This window comes from Cucurbita moschata, unplaced genomic scaffold, assembly GCF_002738365.1.
Source record: "Cucurbita moschata cultivar Rifu unplaced genomic scaffold, Cmos_1.0 Cmo_Scf00009, whole genome shotgun sequence".
NCBI lineage: Eukaryota > Viridiplantae > Streptophyta > Magnoliopsida > Cucurbitales > Cucurbitaceae > Cucurbita > Cucurbita moschata.
Window position 1 is genome coordinate 1266911 of NW_019268525.1, and position 21334 is coordinate 1288244.

Genomic DNA, 21334 nt, shown 5'->3' on the forward strand with positions numbered 1-21334 from the left:
TTTTTTTTTTTTTTTTTTTTTTTTATGAGAGAGAGAGAGATATTCTTCTAGCCATAGCCATAGGTATCTAATTGCTACACCACTAAAGAACGCATAGCCATAGGTATCTAATTGCTACACCACTAAAGAACGCATAGCCATAGGTATCTAGAAATCCTTCTAGCCATAGGCATCTAGATATCCTTCTAGCTCTCCATAACATTGTAAAATCAATGTGCAAAGTAACTTTAATGTCAATTCTAAAAATCCACCCCATGAAGTACATGAAAATGCACCAAGGTTTTTGAAAAATGAATAAACTATGAATGATATACGCCCATGAGGTGTTCATGAAAACGTTTAACTCACAATATCAGGCTTTCTTGGGCTTTCCTTTGCATCTTCAAAAGCAAGATGCTGCTCCAGGGTCTTTGCTGTCTCCTCGGATGGAACATCAGATAATTTTTTTACCTCTTTAAGCACAACCAACCAACTTCTCAACAACTGAGCTCTTTCAGGGCGCCCACAGGACACGGAAGCTTCTTCCAATCTTTGTATAGTCTGCCTAATACTTCTCAAGTTACGTGCCCCCTACATCAATTGAAAACCAAAAAGATGACTGAAGTATATAATTAAATACCCAATTCCCTTATTGAACCAACCAACAATACTCAGAAACAAAGCCAGCACCCTAAAGCGAAAAATAAAACTAAATGGTTATTACTTTTTCGGTATCAGATTGAATCAAATGGATCTTTAATAAAGTTCTAGGAAGACAGAAACGTCAAATGGGTACGACTTAAATTCATGGGAAGCCCCCAAAATCGATAATCAGCGCCTTGTTTTCCATTTCTCCGTTTTAAATATCATAATTATTTTCCATCAGGTACGAACCCGAAATTCACCCCATCCTCGTGTTCTCGCAAAAGAATCTCCAAAATTCAAGTAGATTTCTAAATGCCTCCGCGTAAAATTTCATCTAACGCTTGGATTTCCAAATTCACAACACTAAACGAGATTATAGGAAACAATCCCAACATTTCCAAATTCCACCACAGCTCAAAACGACGCCAGACCAAGAAAATAAACGTAAGAAGATATGAACGCGAAGAAAAATCCACAAAAATAAACGAGATTATAAAAAAAAAACATCCTGCATTTCTGCATTTCTGCATTTCACCACAGCTCAATACGACACCAGACCAACACAAAATCAATAAGAAAAACAGAGTGAATAGAAACAGGGGAAGTACAATGCGATCTTGTAGAATCTTGGCACCCTCAGCAACGGCCTGGCCAGCGTGGTGAACGACGGTGTCGGCATAATTCTTGACGACCCGAGTAAGATTGTTGTTGTTCCCAACCTCCACTGCTTTGCTCACTGCCAATCTCAGCCACGACATTTCAAATTTCTTCTTATCTCTATCAAGATTTTTGCAAAGCAATTAGCAATAGAATGATGACGAAGGAGAAGAAAAATGGCTATGGAGGAAGAAGATAATCCCACATGAGAAACACCTTTCGGCTTTCGGGGTTTATGTGTTCTGCAGAAAATGGCGCAAACTCTTTTGGAATTAGGAGGCAAACAAAGCCAATTGGACAGAGTCAGCGATGCCGAGGAATTGAAACGACGTCGTTATCAGTTTCTAACGGATAACGGATGGATCCAGCCCAGGCCCAGATAGTACTCCCGCGGCCCAGGCCCAACTCTAACTGCCTCCTGTTTTGTACCCAAAAATCTTTTATTAGGTTAAATAATTTTAAAATTCAAAAATAAAAATAAAAACTTTATACTTTTACACTTATTTTAAATTCAATGTTTATATATTATTTTTATGCTTCTTTCAGTATATAAATTTTAAATATTTTATATTTTAATCCAACGTTTATTAACCAATTTAATTTATATTTATATTAGTAATATAATTTATATCTTATCCACTCAATTACGATGGAGCAGCTCCATTTTTTTAATTTAGAAAAAAAATCTTTATTTTTATGTTATTCCACAAATATAAAACAAAGTGGTCAAATTAAAAACTTGGTTTTAAGGAGCTGTCGAAAAAAAACACAAAAAATAAATAAAAACACATTTAATTACATTATCTCTAAATTAACCAATAGACAGACCATTAAGCGTAATTACAGGCCACCTAGGAAATTACATCGAGCTGGCTTCAAATTAAATTTATGCCCTAGGTTTCATCAACCTTATTGTAAATAATAATGTTAATTTATTACTTATGTTTATGGTTTTTAATGAGCTATCATCATGACATAAATATCTCCCCAGGCTCCCACTCCCGCCAGCACTAAGCAATTTGCTTAATTTATAGCAACAATAATGCTTTCAAATTCAAGGATTTCTCCTCATGCGACGAAGAATGTGGCATTATTTTGGTTGTTGATCGTTTTATTGGAGCTCAATGCCTTCTTGGTCTATTGTTTTGGTAAGTTGCTTCAATATCTCTTGCTCTCTTTTTTTTCATTTTAATTTATATTATAATTTCATTTTTATATTGGAGTTTAATGTTTGTTGTCAACTATAACCGTCCCTTGTTTTGAGTTCTTTTTTTTTAGATTTTAAAGTAACGGTTCGTACTGATAATATGAGACCTTACATCGATTAAAGAGGAAAACCAATATTTCTTATATGAGTGCGGAAACTTCTCCCGTGGATGTATTTTAAAAATCTTGAAGGGGAGTCGAGATGAGAAAGCCCAAATAAGCATTATTCATATGGATGTATTTTAAAAATCTTGAAGGGGAGTCGAGATGAGAAAGCCCAAATAAGCATTATTCATCCAAATAAGCATTATTCATAGGGTGTGGAAACGTCTCCCTAAAAGACGCGTTCTAAAAACATTAAAGGGAAGCATTGAAAGAAAAACCCAAAGAACATGCGGAAACTTTTTCCTAATGAACGTGTTTTATAAACCATGAGAGGGAGTCTGAAAGGGAATAGGAGGCGATGATGTCTCCGTGGTTGACGTATTTTAAAAACCTTGAGAGGAAGTCTGAAAAGCCATAAGAGAAAGTCCAACAATGAGGGAAAACCCAAAAGGTCGAAAAGAAAAACCATATTAAACTTGTATATATAATTAAAAAAAAATTACATTTTTATTTAAAGTAGCATAGAAATTAATCTATTTAGCAAAATTTAATGATCGAGGATGAGCATAAACTGATTTTCCTTTTTGGGGCAGTCAACAGCGACGATTGGGTGAGCATCGACTGTGGCAGCGAGGATTTTCTAATAGACGGCTCTCTGGTTACATGGGACACAGACGATCTATACACTGACGCCGGAATCAATCAAAAAATTCGAACAAATAAAGATAAGCCGCTCGAAATTTTGACCACGCTCCGATTTTTCCCTTCGTCGAAGGAACAGAGCTGCTACAAATTGCCGATTTACGATCAAAATCTACGGTACCTTGTAAGATCCGGATTCCTCTACGGCAATTACGACGGCTTGAATCGGCCACCGGCGTTCGATCTCCTTCTCGACGGCAAGAAAATGTCAAAGATCGAGCCGGCGTCGGCGACGGAGACGATATTCGACGAATTGGTGTATACGTCCAAGAGATCTGGATTTATGAATTTGTGTTTGGCGCAGAGGAAAGACGGCGGAATTCCATTCATCTCTTCAATTCAAGCGGTTCCAACGGGCGACGATTTATACGCAAAGATGAAATTTAACGAAACATTTCGGGTTGTCACTCGGATTAACTACGGGAATGACGATGGAAGGTATGATTTTAAATTGGTTAAATTACAAATAAATTTTCAGTTTTTTCAATTATTTATTAAACATAAAATTAAAATTTTTAATAATAACATACACATAATATTCCATTTTAAATCTATTAAATTAGTTTTTTTTAAATTAACCCACCATTATAATAAACACCAAATTTAAAATTTATAATTAATAATTAAAGTATAATTAATCTAGTAGTTTCTTTCTATAATTTAACCTTTATTTATATGCTAGTATACATACACTCATTAATTCCTTAAAAACAAATCAAGCGGTAAATGTTAAAATGTTTTTTCAAGTTAAATTAATAAAAATACCTATTTGTCTGAAAAAATCTTTTAAATTTTAATAATATTTTTAAACTTAAAAAATTAAAAAAATATTTACCGTTAATTTTAGATTAAAATCATTAATATTATGTTTAGAAAACGGTCCTTATAACTTTAAAAATATTTCAAAAAATATCTTACAATTAAAAAAAATTTCATCAATACCTTTATAATTTTTAAAAAAACTTAAAATAAGAACTAAAAAAAACACCAAATTTTTCTTTAAAAATTTTTAAAAAAATACTATTATGGTTGGAACAACGTTTAAAAAAATATCCAAAAATTTTAAAAGTACTATTAAAAAATTGCATTAAATTTATGAAATGTCGATATATGGATTTTGTTCATATAACTCCCATAAGAATTTTTCTTACTCTTTTTATAAAGAAAAATAGCTATTTTGTTTTAAATATTTGTAAAGCAGAGTACCAATAGGGTGTGTATTTTTTTTAACCCAAAAATATTATTCAAAGTTCAGATGTATTTTTGAAATATACTAATAATAATTTTTTATTTTTATTTTTTAAATTTAAAAATATTATAGAAATTTTTAAAAGTGTATGTATACATATATATATATATATATGGTAGAAAGTTACAAAATTTAGGAGTCTAAAATTAAAATTAGACTGTGAAATAAAATAAATGTAAGGATTAAAAGTTGAGTGGTGAAATAATAAAAGAAAACATATTATTTAACATCATACCATTTTCACAAACTGATTTTTGGAAGAACAGCCTTTCGTCATCTGACGATAATTACGAAAGAATATGGACATTGGGAACCACTCCCCCAAACTGCAATGCAATATCAGCGATTCCCGATTTCGAATCGCCGGAAAACGATCCTCCATCCTTCGTCTTAGACAGCGCCATTGAATCCGTCAACGCCTCTTCTCCGATCATCCTCACCGTCGATTTCTCCAACGCCTCCTCTGCCTCCCAATCCGCTTATTTTGTCCTCTATTTCACTGAAGAAGAGGCTCTTTTTGATGACAAAAACAGAACCATCGATATCTTCATCGACGGCCAGAAATTGTCCACGATTACTACTAGTGTCGAAAGATGTACGGTGGTTACTCTGTATCCGATTATTGTGAGGACGCCGACTGTGAATGTGACGCTTTCCGCTGCAAATTCCTCCGCTGGCTCGCCGCCGTTGATCAGTGCAATGGAAGTTTTCGTTAAAGTTATCCCCACCGGCGGCGCGTCTTCCTTGCAATTTCCTTTCTTCTCCTTTATTTTGATGCTTTCTGTCTGTGTTTTCGGTAATTTACTCTGATTCCGACCCTTTTAAACCCTAATTACTGTAAACAATTGTTTCTAAACATTTTAATAGTCATTTTTGCTTACGTGGAAATTTAATATTTTAAATTATAATTCAAGATAAGGAATATTAGACACGTAATTTTTAATTATATATATACTTTGTTTCTTTTTGCAAAATTATAATTATATCTGTTTTATTGGAAGGGACAAATTCTACGCGACATTACTTTTATTCTTAAAATTCAATCATTATTGGAATTATTATTAGTGTATATTACGCGTTTTAGTATATCAAATTCCGATATTATATTTATAGCGAACCTCTACTTTAAAGAAAAATCCTATAAGAGTATTTTCTAGAATAAAATATTTAAATTTACTACATATATTTACATTAAATTATAAAAAATAAGGTTCGAATAATGTTTTGATCGATAAAATTTCATATTTATTTATTATAAATTTTTTAGATAGATTTTTAATTTGATTTAGATAATTGAATAATCTGATAGGGTCTTATAAGTTGGTTGGGATACATATCAATGAAGCTATTAAAAAATAAAAATAATATATATGATCTTTTTTTTTAATGTATAATGACTAAAATAAAGAGTCAATAAATATTGTGCGACCGTCTAAAGATAATTTTGATAATTATATTTTTTAAATGCATTTTAAAAATTTATAGGGTGTTTAAAATTATGACATATTATCATATAATAACAACGACAATCTAACCTTTAAAATTATAAAAATTAAATTAAATTTTTTTCGAAGTTAGAGGAGAATTTACAATTCAATGATAATAATAAATTGTAAATAAAAACACGAATATTCCATAAAAAGACAAATAATAATAATAATAATAATAATAATGATGATAAGAAATTCATGCCAGTGTCATCATCGTTCGTCCTCGTCCCCATTAATGGCGCGGCCAGTCGCTTTGGCAAAAACGCGCAATTTCGCAATTTTGAGAAACTTTTCATAATTTTTGTATTTTTCCAAAAAGTCAATAATAATAATAATAATAATCATATTTTTTTCCGACTTCGTATATTCTATTACTGTTGTGTTTATTTCATATTTTTTACCATTTTATTAGCAGATTTCAAATAGAAGTTGGTCATTAAAAATATTTATTTAAATTGGTTAATATATCAATTAAAAGAGACCATTTCAATATATTTGTTTAATGTATCAATTCATTAAATATTGTTATAATTTTTTTTTCCATTTTTTTTTATTTTATATAAAATATTTTCTCTAATTTGACTAATAAAGATAAACACAATTTTTTTTTTTCAATCAAATAAGAAGATTTAAATATTATTTTAATTTTATACAGCTGTCTCTATATTTTTGAAATCACAATTTTGTGAAAACAATAATATATTCATTGTTTTTTTTTTCTAAAATGCATAATAAAACGCTTTCATAAATTACAAAATTTAAGTATTAAAAAAAATTCAAAAAATTGGTCGAAAAATAACTATTGACACTTCATAGATTATTATTTTAATATTATTTTGAAAAGTTGAGTATTTTTTAAACGTGTTAAATATATTTTTTAATTAAAAAAATTTAAAAGTGTTTTTTTTTTAATTTTTTAAAAAACATTAAACTAATTATTTAAAAGGGTATTTATGAAAATTTAAGGGTAGTTTTGAAATAAAACGTCTTTCATTTAAAATTAACTATTTTTAACTTTTTCTAAAGTTTAAGATATTTTTAATTTTTTTTAATTTTAAGGATATTATTGAAATATTTGAAAATTTATGATCGGTAAAATTAAATTGATTAATCATTAAAATTAGATAAATTTGTCCGTTGATTGAGACGGAAGAAATGAAGAAAAGTGATAGACCTTGTCTTTGATTATCTTCCGGACAAAATTATTCCCTGATAATCCAACCATTCCACTTCCCACCAACACGAAGCTTCTCCGCCATTTTCATACCTAACAATGGCCGTTCCACCAACTGTGGGCCAACGGGACTCATCGTTTCGAGTCACCGATCGCCATAGCTGTCCTCCTCTTTCTCATCCATCAAGTTCTAGGTCCAAATTGCTTTGACCCCACTCTTCCTTATCCAATCTGCTCCGCTTTTCCACTTCCCTTTCGACTTTTTCAGTCGCATCCTGTGAATTTGTCAAACATAACGTGATGGGATGTTTATTCTTTCGCTTTTTTTAGACCATTTTAGTCTGTTTTTAATGCTTTGGCTTGTTTGATTGATTTGATTGACCTTAGGTTTTGGAGTCCTTGAGTGCTTTTAAGAGTGAGATTCTTCTGGGTTGCTTCTTAGTCTCTGCTTTAATGGCGGGTGATTACTGATTCTATGTTAATTTGTGGACTGAAGTGATTCTTCTGCTTGCTCGCTTGTTTTTCTGCGAATTGGCTTCTGGGTTCTTGTTATCTTGGCAGGATTCGTCTTGTTTGGAGTTTCGTGTTCTTGTTCTCAAATTTGAATTGTTTTGATCGGTAGTAAAACTGAGATTGATTTTGGACTGTGATCGATTCTTTCACTCATTGATCACTTGTTTTCCTCAGAATCGCCTTTAGGGTTCTTAAATTCCTGTTTTCTTAATCTGATTCTTTGATTTTTTTTTCTCTGTAATTCGATCATCTACTTTGTAAATCTCAAAGCCTACCGCCATGGGAGCTTCAAACCTCCATTTTCTCATCTGGGTTCTTTGTGCTCTGTGTTCAAGATCATCTCTCTCATCAGGATTCTCTCCTGATGATAATTTTCTGATCGATTGTGGATCAACCTCCAATATAACAGTGGGAGGTCGTCTATTTCAACCTGATGGATTTTTCTCTGACAATCTTTCAAACCCGAATGGGAAATTTGTTTCCACTGCTAGCAAAGTTTCTAGTTCATCTCCACTGTTCTTATTCTCTCATCTCTTTCAAACTGCAAAAGTATTTGAAACAACTTCCGAATACAATTTCAAAATCAAGAAACAGGGCAGGCACTGGATCCGCCTCTACTTTTACCCTTTTGTTTATGAGAACTTCAATTTGAGTTTAGCCAAATTCTCAGTTTCTGCTCAAAATATCACCCTTCTCAAAGAGTTTCAGATCGAGAGTGGCTCGATAATCAAGGAGTATTCTCTGAATATCACTTCTAGTGATCTTGTTCTTACATTCACTCCCATGGTGAATTCATTTGCCTTCATCAATGCCTTGGAAGTTGTTTCTGTTCCTAATGAATTGATTCCTTTGGTTGTCCCTACTGTTGAGAAGATAGTAGAAAGTTTGGGGAATAGGGCATTGGAGACAGTTGCTAGAGTGAATATGGGCAACGAAACCGTGCCTCCGAGTAACGATACTCTCTCGCGCCTTTGGGTAGCAGATGGTCCATTCTTGATGCATAACAATCAGGCTGTTGCTGGGAGGTTTGTGTCAAATCTCACGAGAGTGAACATGACAACAGACTCTGAGATTATGGCTCCTCGTTCTGTGTATGGAACAGCAACTCAGTTAGGGGCTGAACCGGATGCGAATGCTAATATTAACGTATCATGGTCCTTCGATGTCGATCCAGGCTATGAATATCTGATTCGTTTTCACTTCTGTGATATTTTAGATCTTTCTTTTGGATCGCTGTTCTTTAATGTTTTCGTGAACTCGTGGATGGTTAAAGATCATCTTGATCTTAATAATGTCACTTCAGGCATCATAGGTGCACCTTATGTCCTGGACACCATAGCCAGTTCAATTGACAGCTCTAAATTCAAAATAAGTGTTGGCCCTTCCAGTTTTCATGAGTACTCAGCTGCAATCCTTAACGGACTCGAGATCATGAAAATAAGCGATTCTCGGGGGAGTCTTGATGAACTCCCCTTTGATATACACTCGAAGAATAGTTCCAATGTGAAAGTAGGTCTCATAGCAGGCTTGGTTGCTGGACTGGTTGCTGCTGTTTTGGTCACGCTCGTCGTCGTACTGTGTCGACGAAGAAGGAAAGCGGGGCTCGTCGGTTATTTGAAGGAAGAGGAAAATTTTGGTGTGAATGGAAGAGAAAGCAACTATGTCATTGGATCTGTTGGTTATAAATATCCTCTTGCATCCATTTTGGAAGCTACTGATCATTTTAGTGAAAGTTTAGTCGTTGGCCATGGCGGGTTTGGGAAGGTTTTCAAGGGAATGCTGAGGGACAACACGGAAGTGGCAGTGAAACGAGGGGCCTCGAAGTCTCAGCAGGGTCTTGCCGAGTTCCGAACCGAAATTGAGATGCTATCCCAGTTTCGCCACCGGCATTTGGTATCTCTGATCGGGTACTGCGACGAGCAAAATGAGATGATTATTATTTACGAATACATGGAAAAAGGGAGTCTCAAGGACCATTTGTATAGCTCAGAACTTCCAAGTTTAAGCTGGAAACAAAGGCTTGAGATATGCATTGGCTCAGCCAGAGGGCTTCACTATCTCCACACTGGCTCCACAAAGGCAATCATACACAGAGATGTCAAAACTGCAAACATTCTCCTAGATCAAAACTACATGGCTAAAGTTGCAGACTTCGGGCTCTCAAAAACTGGCCCCGAGTTCGATAAGACTCATGTTAGTACAGCAGTAAAAGGGAGCTTTGGCTATCTTGATCCCGAGTACTTAACAACGCAGCAGCTGACTGAGAAATCCGATGTGTACTCATTCGGCGTTGTTATGTTCGAAGTCCTTTGCGGTAGGCCTGTCATTGATCCATCTCTTCCAAGGGAAAAGGTGAATTTGATTGAGTGGGTAATGAAGAGGAAGGATAGAGATGAACTGGAGGCCATTGTAGACGCTTGTATTGTCAAGCAAATCAAGCTGGATTCTCTGAAAAAGTACGTAGAAACAGCTGAGAAATGCTTGGCGGAGTGCGGCATGGATCGCCCAACAATGGGAAACGTTCTGTGGAATCTGGAGTGTGCACTTCAGCTCCAGGGAGATGAAAGATCTAGCCATGGCAAGGAATCATCCTCACGAGCTGACCTTTCGAACCACTGGGAGGCAAGCGTATCGACCACTCAATTCAGCACGGGGAGTGCAGTCGATATCGCCGGTATCTCAATGAGTAAGGTGTTTGCTCAAATGGTGAGGGAAGATATGAGATAGGCTGAAGAACAACAGCAGCATGTTTGCCAATGCACAGTCTTCTCTTGGCGTTGGAGAAGAACACAAGAATCAGTAGATTTTGTATAGAAGTGAATGGGTTCAATCCTGTTTTGTGTATTGTATTGTATTATTATATGGTGCATTTCATATTGTTTCTGGTGCGCCTGTTGAGTTATACATAGTTTATATAAACAGTGATAAAGATAGAGAGAGTTGTATTTATGATGTTCATATTTTATTCATGAGTTATATTTAAAATTGAATATCGGTTAGTGGCGGACTTCTCTTAAAGTTTTTAAAATGCTAAATAGAAATTTTCACACATTTGTAAAAAAAATGCTTTCTTCTCCTCTCTATCTAATGTGGGATTTCAAGATTCACTTACTTTTGGGACCCAACGACCTTCGTAGCACTCGTTTCTTTCTCCAATTCATGTGTGATCTCACAATCCACCCCTTTCGAGGCTTAATATCCTTGCTGACACACCGCCTAGGTGCCCACCCCCTTTTTGAGGCTCAGCATCCTCGTTGGTACACCATCTGATGTCGGGCTCTAATACTATTTGTAATAGTCTGAAGTCCACCGCTAATGAATATTATTATTTTTTTTATTTCTCTTTAAGTTTTTAAAACGTGTCTACTCTAGTAGGTTTAGATATTTATGAATTATTATATATATATATATATATATATATAATTTATATTTATAGATTAAAAAAATTGTTATTAGATCATTATAATTAAAAAAATTTGTTTGAGGTTGAAGGAGTGGAGCGGCGGTGCATAAAGGACAATAATGTCACGGTTCAAAATTCAACAATAAAGAATTCATCCGGTTCACAAGAACCGATAAAAACCCCATCATAAACGTGAGCCGTCACTGCGCTGCCTATCCGGCCCGGACGAATTCTCTCACTCATCAGGGGTAGATTGAGCGAGCGAAACCCTAGAGAGAGAGAGAAGAAGAAGAAGAAAGCGGGAAAGGCGTTCAGGTTCAGAGGCTGCGAGCCCTGGAAATGGACAGGGTTACCGAGAAGGAGAGATCAAGCAAGCGTTCTCGAGAAGAACGCGATGGTGACCAGAAGCATCGAAGTCGAGACGCCGAGGAAAAACATTTCTCCAAGGATGAAAAGCACCGTGAGTCCGATCACTCCCATCGTCGGCGTCACCATCGGTCGGACCGTGATTCAAAGCTTGAGCGTTCGCATGAGTCTCGCGATCTCAAACATCGGCGTGATAGGTCTCCCGATGAGCGTGAGAGCTCCCAAGATCGAGATTTTAAGCGGGAAAGATCTTATGATGTCAGGGATGAGAGAGAGAGGAGTAGAGATAGGGTTTCGTCTAAGCGAGAGCGGTCGAGTGAGCCGAGAGGGGAGAGAGAGGGCAGCAAGGAGAGGGGCAAGCTACGCGAGGTTAGGCGCGAGCAGTCGGACGATGAGTATGAACGGGAAGACTCATTGGGGCCAATCCAGAATTCTGCACGTTCTTCAAACAAGAGGAAGGAGAGGGGAGGAAGTGAGGATAGGTTTGATGGTGGTGAGAAGAGGGCTAGGGCTTCAGAAGACGGGAAGGATCTTAGACGAAATGAAGACGGGAAGGAAGTGAATGGAGCTGAGATGGATGACAGAAAGGAGCGGAGGAGATTTGCTGACGGTGAGAAAGATGATGAAGCAAACATGAGTGGTAGGGGAAAGAGGGAGAGGAAACGGTTTGGGGATCGGGCAAAGGAAGAGGATAATGGTGGAAATGTTGATGGGAAAGTTCAGGTTGGAGGCACCTCTGATGAAAAAAGGTCCACGGGGAATGTAAGTTCTATTTTGCATATGCTGGATTTTATCGTAATAATGAATTACACTACTTTGATTTCTTCTTACAATGTTGGCATTGGTTTGTAGAATCATTTAACTGTTCATCAGCTTTGCTTAGCAATTGGGTTCTGTCATATATGCTAGTACTATGTTTTGTTTTACATTTCATTTGACAATCCAATCTAGTTCCACTTTGTTCTCATCAATTGGGGAAGTCTCTTGTTTCTGATAAAAATGAAATTAAGCAATGGAACAAGTACATTTGAGGAGACTTCCAGAATTTCTTTATCTATCCGGAACACATCGAGGTTTTTTCCGTGCTGACTTCCCTCTTCTCTGCCACTGACTGTTGTTTCTTCCCCTTAGGCTCTACATGGGCTTAGGCCCGCTCTAATTTTCCCCGCTCTATATTCCTTTCTTCCCCTCTGTTTAGAGCTTCGTGTAAATGTATCTGAATAGAGACCCATCAGAGCCAAAGAGTATCAAAATCCATATCTTCTAGAACTGGCAGGAAGTTTATATGTATATATTATAAGATTTTGTGACCTATTTTCTTTCATTTTTTTCCCAATTAAAGTTATTTCTTGTCTTTTTTTATTTTTTATTTTTTATTTTTTTAATAAAAATGTCATTGTGTGACCTTTTGGCTTGGAATTTTGTTTATGGGAGGGGGTTTTAGTGTGGGCAAAGCCATTTGTCTCTGAACATATGAAGCCTAAGAATTGTCATTGGTAGGATTTGTATTAATACAGGATTTTGATCTGTTGTGTTGTGAACAAATTATGCTCACAATAGAGGGTTCTGTTGATGGACGGTATGAGCTCTAGTATTTTATTTGATGTAGTTATGCTAATTAAGTTGCATCTTAAGGAACTTTCTAAGTTTTAGCTCTGAGGTGAAATTATTTTATTTCAAACAAGAAGAATACATGTAGATGTCAGAATTTTATTCATTCTTTGGTATATTTAGCATTTTGATAATTTTCTAGCCATTAATTCTGAAGTGGGAGGTAGACTGAGTGTTATTTGATGTTTCTTGGATGCAAGAGCAGACATTTTTGTAAATGTTGTTAATAGTTTGGTTTATAACGCACATACAGGTTTCTTATAGCAATTATTACCTTGCTCACATTTGTTTTTGAAGTGACTAGATTGATTTATTCTTTAATATTGAGGAGATTCCTTCATGATTGTGATGCCTTTGGGCAGTGACTGGTAGGACTTAAGAAACTAACATCGTAATTTTGCAGGGATCTACAGTGGAACATATTGACATGTCATCTAGTGTGCCCCAGAATTTGTTACATCCTGGTCATTCCCATCCTATCAAGGTATCTTCAATTTCTACCACAAATGAAAATAAGGGAGTTAGTATTGCCAGATCTCATGAGGTTCATGGAAAATCTAGTACAGATGGGACATCTTCAACCGCGGGGAAAAGTGGAAATCTCTCTCTGGATGCTTTAGCAAAAGCTAAGAAAGCTTTACAGATGCAGAAAGAATTGGCCGAGAAGTTGAAGAAAATTCCCTTGGTAAGTTTCAAGACATCGATACTTTGACTCATTTTGTAGCTATTTTCACCCTCTGATGTTGCATTTACTACCTATGCATGGATGCATGCATACACGTGTGTTTGTATTGGGTATTTCCTTTTTGTATGAAATGTTATATTATTTGATCTTATAGATGAAGAAGGATGGGTGGTCAAGTTCTGCAAGTAGCTCAGCTGTGAAATCGGAGGAGAAAGCTAAGCCAGCAGGTGGTTTATTGGGGCTAACGGCAACTACAAATGTCACCACTACCCATTCTGCTGGGGTAGCATCAAGTTCGTCGACCTTACCAGCTGCCAATGCACTTGGTGGTGGTATTAATGTTCCAGCTAGCCTTACCTCTATACCCCATTTTGAAGCTGTCAAACGTGCACAGGAGCTTGCTGCCAGGATGGGATTTCGCCAGGATCCAGAGTTTGCTCCTCTTATAAATTTGTTTCCGGGGAATGTAGCAACTGATGTTGCTGTTTCACAGAAGCCAAGCAAGGCTCCTGTGCTTCGCCTTGATGCACTCGGCAGGGAAATAGACGAACAAGGAAATGTTGTCAATTTAACCAAACCCAGCGACCTCAGCACTCTAAAGGTTTGGAGCGAACTTCTGACCCTTTTAGAAGTTTTCTTTATGTAGTTAACTTTGAACGGATTGACCTCACATATATTTTTAACATTGCAGGTTAACATCAACAAACAGAAAAAGGATGCATTTCAAATTCTTAAACCTGAACTTGATGTGGATCCCGAATCAAATCCTCATTATGATGAGAGGATGGGTATAAATAAAACTAAACTGTTAAGGCCAAAGAGGATGAGTTTCCTGTTCGTTGAGGAGGGGAAATGGTCCAAGGAGGCTGAAACCATAAAATTAAGGGTACTTATCTCTATTCATGCTTACTTTTGGTTAAAAAATGGTCATGTAATTTCTTAAAAAAAAATGCTCATGTTCTCGTTACAGAGTAAATTTGGAGAGGCACAAGCTAAAGAACGAAGGGAGAAGCAGGCACAATTGGCCAAGGCCAAGGCTGCACCTGATATAAATCCAAATCTGATCGAGGTATCGGAGAGAGTTGTGAAAGAAAGAACAAAAGAACCAATTCCTGAAATCGAGTGGTGGTAAGCTCGCTGATATTTATTTTCTGTTCTCATAATCCTGAGTTTTTTCTATTTTTATTTTTTGCTTGCCGTTTCATGATTGTTCAATCAATGATATGTGTCTGTGTGCCTGTGAAAATTTATATGCCAAATAGTTACAGTAAAGGAATGTTTTCAGGGATCAAGTTTGCATGTCCTTTTCCTTCATCATTAACGGACTGCTTGGTAGTCATGTCTGGCTGTTAACCATTTCGTTTTTTGTTTTTTAAAATTAAGCTTATAAACACTACCTCCGTGGGTGAGTTTTTTTTGTTTAGTATCTTCTTTCTAGTGTTTTCAATATCCAAGTCAAGTTTCAAAAACTATTGCATTGTTTAATAATTCTTGTTTCCTTCCAATTTTGTGGTACGCTTTTCACCTTAAAAAACACATTTGTTGAACCCTAAGACAAATTTCAAAAAATAAATTCAAGACTATTAAAACTACTTTTTAATTTTTAAAATTTATCTTGGTTCTTGAAAATGCTTTTAAAAAGTAGGCAATGAAGTTAGAAAACTACAAGTGAAAGTAGTATTTATAAAAGGTTAAATTTCAAAAACAGAAAACAAAAAACAAAATAGTTATAAATGGAGCCTAAAGAAGTTTTTAAAACTTTGTTTTTTTTAATGTTTTCTCCTAAAATTTTGACTATAAAATTGAGGGAAGTATATTCTAAAAACTGAATGGTTATCACATGGGCTTGAGATGCTTGGCGATGTAGTATCTTTGTGCTTTGGTCTAAGGACATTGTGTAGTGTTGCATCTGATTGATTGCAAGCTTCGAACATTTTTTTCCCTTTTCTTCTTTTGCATAGTTACTTAAATTTTCTAGCGTTTATTTTTTTTAATTTCTAGCTTATATTGGGATCCCTTATGAGATCCAATTCTAATGTTCTGTTTTGTTTCCTAAAACTATTTAGGGATGTCCCTCTTTTGCATTCTGGCACATATGAGCATGTGGGAGATGGTTTTGTGGCTGATGATAAAATAAGGAAGGATAAGATTACCATATATGTGGAGCATCCTCGTCCTATTGAGCCTCCTGCTGAACCAGCTCCTCCTCCTCCTCAACCACTAAAGCTAACAAAGAAGGAGCAGAAAAAACTCCGTACGCAGCGTCGTCTGGCGAAGGAGAAAGATAGACAGGAGATGATTAGACAAGGCCTGATAGAACCACCGAAACCAAAAGTTAAAATGAGCAATTTAATGAAAGTTCTTGGCTCAGAAGCAACCCAAGACCCTACAAAACTTGAGAAAGAGATTCGTGCTGCAGCTGCTGAGAGGGAACAAGCTCACATAGATCGAAATATTGCACGAAAACTGACCCCAGCAGAACGCCGTGAAAAGAAAGAACGCAAGCTTTTTGAGGATACAAATTCACTGGAGACAATTGTATCCGTTTACAAGATCAACGATTTATCACACCCACAGGCCCGGTTTAAAGTTGATGTTAATGCTAGAGAGAACCGATTGAGTGGATGTGCTGTGATATGTGACAACATCAGCGTTTTGGTCGTTGAAGGGGGCAGCAAATCCATCAAGAGGTATGGGAAGCTTATGCTTAAGCGCATAAATTGGGCCGCTTCCGTGAAAGAGGAAGAAGAGGAGGATGAAAATGACGACAAGCCCGTTAATAAATGTTCATTGGTATGGCAAGGAAGTGTTGCCAAATCTAGCTTCCATAAATTTTCTATCCAGGAGTGCATGACGGAGGCAGCTGCTAGGAAGATTTTTGCTGATGCTGGTGTCGGTCATTATTGGGATCTCGCCGTTAACTTTTCCGATGATCTAATATAATTGGAACTTCTGCAGGTAGTAGTTGATGTGATGTGTGTTCATCATAGTATTGCGGACAATTTCAGCTGATGGTTTGCTTTGGTGTCTTGTATGGTTGAGAATTGTTTGAAGTTGATATAACATCACGGGATGGTCTCGCCTGTTTCCATTAATAGGTGGGGAAATTTCAATATGATCCAACTGAGTTCATGGGATCTTCACCTATTTCATGAATCAGAATCAGACTTCTGTATGAAAAAATGTTGTTGGTAGCAACTAGCAAACAGAACTTTGAAATCGTAGCACGCAAGATCATCTTCATCTCAAGAAAAGGGTATTATGTCCAATTCGCCTATAGTCTTTCATTTCGTGTACTTAAATAGATGAGTTGGGACTCTTGTCTCCACCTTTCATTACCAAGGAATGTTTGACAATCCATTTCGTTTGGTAGTTAGATGAAGTGAAGGTGGCTTTGAATAATTTTCTACTCGAAAGAAAAGGTACTTTTTTTAGTCTTTTAACCACTATGCCTTGCTATTTTTGTTAGCTGTATTTGGTTGATCCTCTTCTTCCTTGTTTTTTTTATCTTGATTCTTTTCTAATATTTTTGTTAGCTGTATTTGGTTGATCCTCTTCTTCCTTGTTTTTTTTATCTTGATTCTTTTCTAATATTTTTGTTAGCTGTATTTGGTTGATCCTCTTCTTCCTTGTTTTTTTTATCTTGATTCTTTTCTAATATTTTTGTTAGCTGTATTTGGTTGATCCTCTTCTTCCTTGTTTTTTTTATCTTGATTCTTTTCTAATATTTTTGTTAGCTGTATTTGGTTGATCCTCTTCTTCCTTGTTTTTTTTATCTTGATTCTTTTCTAATATTTTTGTTAGCTGTATTTGGTTGATCCTCTTCTTCCTTGTTTTTTTTATCTTGATTCTTTTCTAATATTTTTGTTAGCTGTATTTGGTTGATCCTCTTCTTCCTTGTTTTTTTTATCTTGATTCTTTTCTAATATTTTTGTTAGCTGTATTTGGTTGATCCTCTTCTTCCTTGTTTTTTTTATCTTGATTCTTTTCTAATATTTTTGTTAGCTGTATTTGGTTGATCCTCTTCTTCCTTGTTTTTTTTATCTTGATTCTTTTCTAATATTTTTGTTAGCTGTATTTGGTTGATCCTCTTCTTCCTTGTTTTTTTTATCTTGATTCTTTTCTAATATTTTTGTTAGCTGTATTTGGTTGATCCTCTTCTTCCTTGTTTTTTTTATCTTGATTCTTTTCTAATTGTAGGTTTGTAAGAGTTTTGAATCCGCGGTGAAACGCTCTGATCAATTGAATTTTATCGGTTGAGTTGCGATTAAGAGCGAGTGAGTTTTACATAAGTTGGTATTTTCTCACAAAGATCTTTTCAAGTTTTGACTTTTTTTTAGAAGTGCATTTATGATACTGTCAAACATGTTTGAAAGATCTTGTAGGACAAATGTTTTTGGCATGATAAATGTGTATTTCGGTGATATCAAAGAACACATTCCATTAAATCTTTGGAGGCGTTTGTTTTTTTTTTATGGCGTTTCGTTTAAATTTACTGTTTCCGAACTCTCTTCAAATCAGGGGCAGCTGTTTGATTTTGATTGAATTTTAATTAAAATTTGTTTACATGTAACGGTTATTTTTTGTAATTAAATGATATGGCCTATTATAATATGAGTTTGTTTCGGTCACATCTATTAGGAAAGTGTTACCAGCAGAGTGCTTCTAAATGGATCTATAGATATAACACAAGTAAATAAGGATACTGTCGAAGTGAGCATAATCTGATCACCATTACATTCTCTTAGGGATTGAGTTCATAGAGAGATTTTTTCTCCCCTTAATATATATATTTATTAAAAAAAAAAAATCAATTTCTACCATAATTTTTATTTTTAATATGATTTCTAGTATTTTATAAAACACAATTTAAATTTCAATCTAACATCATAGCTTTCCACACTTCAAATATATACATATAAAGTGACACTTCAAATATATACATATAAAGTGACATGGGAACTTGGGTGGAGAGAAGGGCAATATAATCTCCGAGCCCATATTCATTAACTCCGAGCCCATATTCATTTAGTTAATGAGAAAAAATCTAATGAGAACGAATTAAATCAACATTCCTATATGAACCATTAAAGCCCCAATAGTAAGATCCTATCCAGTATCAATTTTAATTTTGATTAAACAAACATCCCCTATATGAACCATTAAAGTCGCAGTAGTAAGATCCTACCCGGTACGGAAGTCAACTTTCCAAGGAGAAAAAATTAAAGCAAAATTTAAATCACACAAGATTGTCATACATACAAAAATACAATTTACTTTTATTTCTATCCATCTTTGCTAATATCAATAAATAATGAACAGTCATGATGATTGCTGAACAGAATGCTATTCTCTGCTACATGGTGTTTTTAGCTCCTCTCCCATTTAAGGCATATATTTGATCATTTCACTCAAATCTTAATGCTGTACCTGTTCATCTTCTACATTGTTACAGATCTGAGAAGGGAATGATGTAACCTTCCTCCGAAAGTTCGGTTAGTATGAAGCGTCCTTTGTTTTGTACATCAGCAGCTAATTGAGGCCAGTAAAACAGGCCGGTCTCTCTGAGACAAGCTAGGAATAATAGGGATGCAACTACTTTCTCTTCCTTTATGAGGGTGTTCGTGTAAAAAAGTCGTTCACATCAAGATTTGCATCTCCATGAGCCACTGCGTCTTCGGGCTCTGGCATATAGAGAGTTGTGGATGAAGCCTGCACATGAAAATCAAGTCATCACATTCAAACACTGAAACAGAATTATTCTTTTATATGACCCCCTCTTCTATAGTAGTTGAGAACACGGGTAAGGATTTATTTCTCCAACCACCAGAAAAAGGTATATAAATTATGAACTACAAACTTAGTCAAGAAAGGGCATCTGCAAACGAACCGATATTAAATTTTATGTAGGTGACCATCATAAATTGAACACATTCCCTCTTGGCCCTTGTAAGCTACTAGGTCAATTGTTTCAAGATAAAAATGCTTTCTATCGTGCATAGTTTTTTTTATTCTTGTTTGTGGAGAGGATTTGGCAGGGGAGGAATAGGGATTTTTTTAAAATGGGTTGGCTCAACCCTCCATGCTTTCCATCAGGGTTTTTGAGAATATTTTCTAGGCCTATGACTGAGCCGCTTTTTGTATTCGTAATTAGGTTTTTGTTTGGATCCTCTATGGTGGTGGCCTTTTCTCGTTATTGGGCTCTCGGTTTTTTCATTGTATAAAAACAAACAATAAACTCCAAGCAATCATAAAAGTGAGATTGAACTTACTTTTGTATCAAGTTGCATCTCTCCATTGCTATCTGTTATGAGGCAAGCTCCATGCCCTTTCAACCATTCCGTGCATTCTTCCAATACATCTACTTCCCTGTCCCTAACTTCATTTCCTGATGAAGTAGAAAAGCCCAAGACCTGAGCAATGTAAGGAACAGGTAGAGAAGGGCGATATGACCGAGACATGCAATTAACAGCCTTGTAACGCATTTTTTCTGCATAAAGATCTGCAAAAAGGAAAAGAAGAAACTATCAACTCGACCTTTAAAACAATTGGCATTGAACAGAAAAATATTTCCGAATTAAGTAACTTTCATATATGGACTCACCCATCAGACATGCATTTAAGTTGGGAGCTGCTTTGTGCAATCTGAAGAATTTGACGTAGTTGCCAGAGGTGACAGCAGCACGAACTGCAAGAGCGTGATTCACAGATACATCTTTTTTTGCTTGATCTGACAACCTTCACTCAGGACAACGAGATTCAACCAAATAAACTTCGTTCTTAAAAGTTTGAAGGAAGTGGTATATAACTAAGATTCTATACGGGAAAATCCACAGAAGCATAACTATACATATGCAAGAAACAGTTAATACTAATTTTCAATACTGCAGCTAGCACATTTTGGTATAAATTTTGTAAAAAGACAACACATGCTATGTATATGCTCTCAATCACTCAAGGGATTTCTGATCCCCAAAGGTTCTTAATAAGTATCACGACCTTGGATTTACCTAAATTAACAAGAAATTATTGGAGGGAATTGAAGAAAGACCAACGTAACTAGTGAGGGAGAAATTAAATACTGTGTTTCGACCATCAGCCTTGGTTAGAAGGGGTAGCCACATTGAAATTTCCATGTTCACGTAGTATTATCATAGTTCAAATTTTACAAATCAAGGGACTAATCTTTCATAATGCTATGCACGTCAATTAACGAAGTACAAAAATGAAGAAAAAACGGGAATAGATTCACAACTCACCTTGACATCAATGATAAAAGATCTTTTTTGTTGTTAGAGTGCAAGATCGCACAGAGTAAGTTATAAGCAGCAAATTCCATGTGACATCCCTCAATTCCATCGGCATATAGAGTCTTCAGCTGTGACTGGCACTGAAAGCACAGAAAACACAGACTAGAATCATCCTAGATAATTTCTTTTTGGATTCATAAATTATAAAAGGTTTCCAAAATCATTAAAGTAATAAACTAAAATATAGTCTTCGATATTAAACAGTAGACTGATTTTTTTTTTTTTTTTTTTTTTTTTTT

The 21334-nt window shown here is 35.4% G+C and overlaps 5 protein-coding genes across 9 annotated transcripts in view; 3 read left to right on the forward strand and 2 right to left on the reverse strand.

Moving 5' to 3' along the window:
* LOC111447785 (myosin-9-like) overlaps nucleotides 1-1544 on the reverse strand; it is a 10820-nt gene extending 9276 nt beyond the window's left edge. Inside the window, exons 1-3 of one of the 2 annotated variants that reach the window (XM_023087124.1) lie at nucleotides 1487-1544; nucleotides 1233-1401; nucleotides 349-570 (exon numbers count right to left, since the gene is read on the reverse strand). In XM_023087124.1, the coding sequence (XP_022942892.1) occupies nucleotides 349-570; nucleotides 1233-1382 (372 nt within the window). In that variant the 5' untranslated portion in view covers nucleotides 1383-1401; nucleotides 1487-1544. The remainder of the gene's footprint in view (nucleotides 1-348; nucleotides 571-1232; nucleotides 1402-1486) is intronic. The other variant, XM_023087125.1, reaches the window with a different exon arrangement.
* Nucleotides 1545-3122: 1578 nt separating this feature from the next.
* Nucleotides 3123-5491, forward strand: LOC111447655 (probable leucine-rich repeat receptor-like protein kinase At2g28990). The gene is made up of 2 exons (XM_023086929.1): nucleotides 3123-3732; nucleotides 4810-5491. Exons 1-2 carry the CDS (start codon nucleotides 3143-3145, stop codon nucleotides 5351-5353), a joined length of 1134 nt encoding a protein of 377 aa, XP_022942697.1. The 5' UTR covers nucleotides 3123-3142; the 3' UTR covers nucleotides 5354-5491.
* A 1738-nt stretch (nucleotides 5492-7229) lies between these two features.
* Nucleotides 7230-10712, forward strand: LOC111447153 (receptor-like protein kinase HERK 1). Its single transcript, XM_023086173.1, has one exon. The coding sequence runs from the start codon at nucleotides 8000-8002 to the stop codon at nucleotides 10445-10447; it is 2448 nt and encodes an 815-aa protein (XP_022941941.1). The 5' UTR covers nucleotides 7230-7999; the 3' UTR covers nucleotides 10448-10712.
* A 609-nt stretch (nucleotides 10713-11321) lies between these two features.
* Nucleotides 11322-17232, forward strand: LOC111447152 (protein RDM16-like). Of its 2 annotated transcripts, none has more exons than XM_023086171.1 (6): nucleotides 11322-12251; nucleotides 13504-13785; nucleotides 13940-14386; nucleotides 14477-14671; nucleotides 14756-14913; nucleotides 15852-17232. In XM_023086171.1, the coding sequence occupies exons 1-6, from the start codon at nucleotides 11463-11465 to the stop codon at nucleotides 16726-16728; spliced, it is 2748 nt and encodes a 915-aa protein (XP_022941939.1). In that variant the 5' UTR covers nucleotides 11322-11462; the 3' UTR covers nucleotides 16729-17232. The 2 variants fall into 2 exon arrangements, with proteins under 2 accessions (XP_022941939.1, XP_022941940.1); XM_023086172.1 differs by lacking the exon at nucleotides 11322-12251 and having other exon boundaries at nucleotides 13504-13584; nucleotides 13667-13785.
* Nucleotides 17233-19040: 1808 nt separating this feature from the next.
* Nucleotides 19041-21334, reverse strand: part of LOC111447516 (SAC3 family protein A-like) — a 9407-nt gene continuing 7113 nt past the window's right edge. For all 3 annotated transcript variants that reach the window (XM_023086733.1, XM_023086731.1, XM_023086732.1), the window contains 4 exons: nucleotides 21045-21175; nucleotides 20390-20523; nucleotides 20058-20287; nucleotides 19041-19497 (listed from right to left, as the gene is read on the reverse strand). In XM_023086733.1, coding sequence (XP_022942501.1) covers nucleotides 19396-19497; nucleotides 20058-20287; nucleotides 20390-20523; nucleotides 21045-21175 — 597 coding nt within the window. In that variant the 3' untranslated portion in view covers nucleotides 19041-19395. The remainder of the gene's footprint in view (nucleotides 19498-20057; nucleotides 20288-20389; nucleotides 20524-21044; nucleotides 21176-21334) is intronic.